We start from the raw sequence: 5515 nt of genomic DNA, 5'->3' as shown, positions 1-5515 counted from the left end.
TGCTTTTATTCTCCTCTTCCTCCTCTTCTTCCTCTTCCTCCCAGCAATAGACTTCAACCCCACTGTCATCTTTGTCAGCAGGATGCATTTTCTTTTTCTTTGGCTTTGCCTCCTGCAGTGAAGGGTCAGACAGGGAAACCATCAGGAAGACTAAGTAAAAATTCCACTTGAATAGAGAAAACTAATGAGAAGCCCTAAACAACAGCCCTCACTCTGTGCTCATGTACTAGGTACAACATGAGCCATGGGAGAAAAGTCACAAGCACCCCAGGTTTCGTGTCAAGCCAGCTACTAGGGGCCCAATGCTGACAGATGCCCCGCAAAAGGTGATGGCTAGAAAGCTCAGAGATAAAAATCAATTGTGGTGGGTTTTTTTCTTCCCAAAAATACCCTATTCCTGTCTAGTGATGGCTAGAGAACACAACAGGCCTGCTAATGCCTTGGGTGACAGAGAAGGGTCACTGAGCCCAATATGAAAGCAGGAGCTCTTGCTGTAAGATCTGGTTACCAAGTTAAAATCTACCCTCATGATCACCAGCTACAGACCCCATCCATATGGATCGTCTGGCCACACAGGACTGATTTATTGCAGAAGAATGGAGGTAGCAAGAGCTGAAACAAGCAGACATTACATGCCCATGATGCATGGCTCGCTGGGGTGCCGTCTGTGATGGAGGACAGTTACTTTGATGGAGGACATAGCTGCTTTCCAAGAATATTGATCTTTTCCTATTCTTTAAAGATTTCATGTTACAGGTCCTGCTAACCTGAGTGGAAAGTATAAACCCTGAAAACCTCCTCCTTCAAGAGGGAAGATTATCGAGGCCATTCACAGCCCACCCTCAGGCTCTCATTTGGGCCCAAACCATCAGGCAGATGTAGCTACCTGCTCGCTTTCAGAGTCTCGTCTTCTCCGTTTCGCCTTCAGCTTCTTAAGCTCCTCACCCTTCTTCTCCTGCTTTGTTTCATGGAGGGGCAGGCCCAGGGACTTGGGCAAGACACTCAACTTCCCAGTGTCCTTAGGCAGGAGGGAGAGCTCTATGTGGTCCTCCTGGCTATTCACACTGTGGCAAAAAACAGGAGAGAAAGAAAAAGGAAGTTGCAGGTGTTGAAAGGGCCACCCAAGCTTCTGTTCCACCCAAGAACCCTTCATCTTTCCTCCTGCCCCTCTCATCTGCCACTTTACAGCCCCATGCTGGAAGCCTCAGACTAACCTGAGAACCCTGGCTGTGAGCAGCTTCCCTTCCGGCAGGTACTCCTCATACACAGCTTGCTTCGATACAAAGTAGGGGGCAACCTTTTGGAACCGGATTCGGCCCACAACAGAGCTGGACAAACTGAAAGGAAGAGAAAAAGGTGTGGGTGACATCACATACACCTGCTTCGAAAACAAAGCTGCAGATGTTACAGGGCTTTCAGCACCAGCACCCACGGGAAGATGTGATTTTCTTTGTCAAAGCACTACATGCTTTGCACCCTCCATTCTAGAGACACAGGGCAGGAACGGCAAAGGGTGCTGCAGGTCAGGATCAAGGGATATGGGAAACAGGAACCTGCCAGTGCACTCACCTGCAGCTTAGTCTGTACCTTTTTAAAGCAAGTTTGCAAGCTTAAGGAAAACAAGACGACAATCCTAACTTCCAGAAAGAAATGCACTGTGGAATGCTTGCTACACAACATGGAAATCCAATTCTGGACCTGTATCCATACGACAAAACACGTTCACCCAGACCCTCGCTGCCCACTAGTCCTCCAGTCACATGCTACTCACGCAAAAAACACGCCTGAAGCCTTGATGCATTTGACATAGCCTCGGATCAACTGGCCTTCCTTCACATCATCGACGCAAGTAATTTCAGCATCTTCCACTTCACTATTGCTCTTAGGATTTGTTCTAGAAGAGACAAGTAGACAAGAGGTAAAAAACACCTCACGCTGGCTGAATGGTCTACATGCTAATGTTGCTACAGGGAAAAGAGTCAGTCCCAACTGCCGGGGGCTGCAAAGGAGTGAGTCCTTTCCACAGGAGCAGAAGCATCTTTGTTCATTCAAGTGCACTGTCTGCCTCTTTATCCAGAACGTACAAAGCGTAACAGAGCTCCATGCTGTTGCACTGGGGATTTGAAGATAATATGGCTTGTCACAGTTTTCCTGAAATCTAATGTAATATGTAGGAGGGCAAAAGCACTGACTGAGGCTTTGTGAAAACATGGGGATTCCCCCCCCCGCCATGTGGGAGGCTGAATAAAGGCCTCTTCACATGACAAGTCCACAATTGTGCAGCACAAACAACATACGAATACATTTAAGAGCTCAATCTGTGTACACAATCGGACCCTTGAGGTGCCACACCTCATGTCCCCAGTTCTGTCTGGATGCAAAAAGTTAAGAGTTTAAAAAAAAAATCCAAGCCCTTAATCTGCAGTTTAGTCTGAGAAGCAACATGCCACCTGCACTGTAAAGTAATCCATTTCTGCTGCCAACACACAGTGAAAAACAAACATTTTTGTTTCAAAGCAAAGCCAAAGAAAGTTCGGTAAGAGGCAAGGTACAAAGTGAAAACGGAGGATGCACACAAAACCAGAGCTGAGTGGGCAGAGCTAATGGCACAAATAAATCTCAGTCAAGCCTGTAACAACTGTAAATAAAAAATGATGAAATGTTAACCCAGACAGGGGGCTCCACATCCAGAGCCAGGAACCTGCACATTCTCTGGTACACAGGAATTCCTTTACGTGGAACGAACAAACATCCAAAGCCAATTTCATTTCTTACAAAGTCTGGACCGTTAGCCTGATGCTATAACCTGAGCACACATATTGGCCAATAGAGTTACAGAGCACATGAACTATTAAATACCAGATGTTACCACACTTTTTAACCCTCAGATCTATAGCCAGAGGTTAGAACCCTTACCTGGACTGCCGGAGGGAGACTTGGATTTTACCATCTTCATTGGAAAGGATGCAACACCTGGGTATGGGGGACAGGAGAGAAAGCAGGAAGCCCAATTTAAAAAGCCCTACAAGGAAGCAGAAGCTCTTCTTACAGCCCCATGGAGCTTGAAACATGCCTTATGGGATACAAAGAGCCCATTCCTCTGAGGCACCTGTAGTCTATTGCAGACTGTATGGGAGAATGGTTCATAAGTCAACTGATAAAAGGAACACCACCCATGTTACATGGTCCCCTGCACCACAGTATCTGAGCAACAGAATCCAACAGGTTACAACAGCCCCTTGTAGTATGAAAATGCAATTACTCCCCTGCTACAGATGGGAGGCTGACACGGACAGATTGACAGGCCCAAGACTAGAAACAGATATCACCAAATAATGCAGATCAATGTACCATAATGTGCTACTTTACTGTGTAAAGTATGTCACCCCTTGTCCCTTGTCCTTAGTGGTGTGGGAGGAAGGGCAACATGATCTCCTCACTAAGCCAGACTTGTTCCCTGTGATCATAAGAGACAGGCCAGCTGCAGGGAACTCCAACTTCCCTGCTTACAAAGAGGCAACTAAGGTTCCCTGGGGTGCCTCTCTAAGTGCAGCAAACAAGCAGGTGCTTCACAAGCCCTCGAGCCCCCAGAGCACCTGCTCAGGATGGCTGGAGAGTAGGAGGAACTCAGGCTGCTTGTACTCCTCTGCCAGAGAACTAATAGGTGTCTGCTGCAATAAAGCAGCAATGTCTATTACTAATTTTTGTTGTGCCACTGATTTTCCTTTGATGTGGTGTGACAAAGGGTAGTGATATCTATTTGCTCACAGCTTGTATCACCATTAAAAAATGTTATGTTGGCACAAATGAGATGTCAAGCAACATCTGTTTCCACCCAGAGAGACAAGTCCATAACAGAGGTAGGAATTCAACATAGGTCTCTTAAATCCCAGTCTAATGCCCTACTGATGGGGATATCCTTCTCCACAAAGCAGGGGCCAAGAAGCGAACTAAAGGAGGATGCACACTTAGTATATGGGATGAGGGACATGGCTCCAGATATTTACAAGTAAGTTTAAGAACTTAAAAGCCAAATGCCTTGGGGGGTTGGAAGCCCTCTGACACTTCCCAAAACACCCTGAAAAGGTTTGTTTAAAGCCTCTTCAGCTGGAACACAACAAAAATGATTCAGGAAGAAGCTGAAATGTGCTGGACCAGTGTCAAACCTCATGAAAGAGGACCAGTTATGGAGGAAGGATCTTTCCAAGTCCCCCACTTGACTTAAGAAGATGAGAGGACAAGAGAAGCTCTGACCTGACGATCTCACCCACGCGGAAGTGCTCCCACGGCTGCTCCATGTACGAATCGCTCAGGTGGAAGAGGCTGGCATTGCCAATCTTGCCAAAGGGAAGCGCCACAATCAAGCCAACATGAGGGGTCACGTTTTTTATGGTGCCCAAAGTGATGGTCCCTTTCTCTAGGGAGTGGATTCCTGCAGAAGGGAGGAGTTCAGAGGGGCTGAGTCAGATACCACATAGGTCTAATACATCCCATGGATCACATCCTCAGGGCAATGAAGAGTGACTAAAGAGGGTTCTGCCCCACTCACCAACCATACCCATAGCCTTTTGTTTATGTGTAGTTTGTGTGCTCTCACTTCACTACCCCTTTTGTAATGCAATGCCGGGTTCACCCCCCACAAGCCTACCCCAATCTGCTGTACCAGGACCCAGACATGCCCCCACATCTGCTATACTAAGACCTGTGGTCATTAGTAAATCGTTTGCAGGCCACTAGATACTACTCAGAAGCAAAGCTGCTTCAGAAGACAGAGACAAAAGAGTCAGCCTGGGACATTTGGGAGGAGAACTGCTACTTTACTCCAAAGGCTTGATGCTGTACAAAATGGAGGAAGTCAGAAAACCAGTCTCAAAAACACTGATCTCTGGGAAGTCAGGGGACAGAGTTTTGGTTCTGCACATGACACAGACCCAAAGTTAAACTCTGAATCACAGTCCGCTCAATTCAGGTTCCAGTCTAGGCCCCACTTCTAATTGTTAACCACAACCTGGGTGGCGAGATGCCCGGGGAGGAGCACTGCTGATAAACAAGACTTTAACATACCCGTAAGGGACAAACAGAGGTTGGTGCTGGTGGGATTCATGCCAGTCACTGTAGCAGACAAAGCTTGTCCGCTCCTGAAGCTCTTCTCTGGATGCTTGAAGACCTGGTAGGAGAAAGACCTCTGCTCATCACCAGGGAAGATGTCTCAGTGATTCATTTGGACTTTGACTAGGATAATCTCAGGACATGTGAGGCTCCAAATAGGAACTACGGACATCTATCTGAACCTAGATAAACAGGTTTATCCTACAAGTAGGATATGTCCATCATCAGTGGTTTTGTAAGCTGTGCAATAAGCAATGATATTGGCCTTGGTGATCTCTGTGGTGATCATGATGCATTTAACTGGTGCCTTTGAAGTGTTCAAGAACTGGAGTTCACTGTATTCAAGAACTGGTGTTTATTGCAAGGGGGGAGGGGACATATGCCAGCAGAGTGTGAATAAAGAAGC

General features: G+C 46.8%; 1 protein-coding gene across 1 annotated transcript in view; it reads right to left on the bottom strand.

Annotated features, from left to right (window-relative positions):
- The window catches only part of PDCD11 (programmed cell death 11), a 62142-nt gene that overhangs the window by 13220 nt on the left and 43407 nt on the right, over window positions 1-5515 (bottom strand). The window contains exons 24-30 of the mRNA XM_019502754.1: window positions 5065-5167; window positions 4255-4432; window positions 2917-2973; window positions 1772-1894; window positions 1215-1337; window positions 887-1064; window positions 1-112 (exon numbers count right to left, since the gene is read on the bottom strand). The exon at window positions 1-112 is cut by the window's left edge and continues 2 nt beyond it. Coding sequence (XP_019358299.1) covers window positions 1-112; window positions 887-1064; window positions 1215-1337; window positions 1772-1894; window positions 2917-2973; window positions 4255-4432; window positions 5065-5167 — 874 coding nt within the window. The remainder of the gene's footprint in view (window positions 113-886; window positions 1065-1214; window positions 1338-1771; window positions 1895-2916; window positions 2974-4254; window positions 4433-5064; window positions 5168-5515) is intronic.

Source organism: Gavialis gangeticus, unplaced genomic scaffold (assembly GCF_001723915.1).
Source record: "Gavialis gangeticus isolate Ggan-Ray unplaced genomic scaffold, GavGan_comp1, whole genome shotgun sequence".
In the NCBI taxonomy this organism is placed as follows: domain Eukaryota; kingdom Metazoa; phylum Chordata; order Crocodylia; family Gavialidae; genus Gavialis; species Gavialis gangeticus.
Note: the sequence above shows the minus strand (reverse complement) of the source record. Positions and strands in the feature narration are given on the sequence as shown.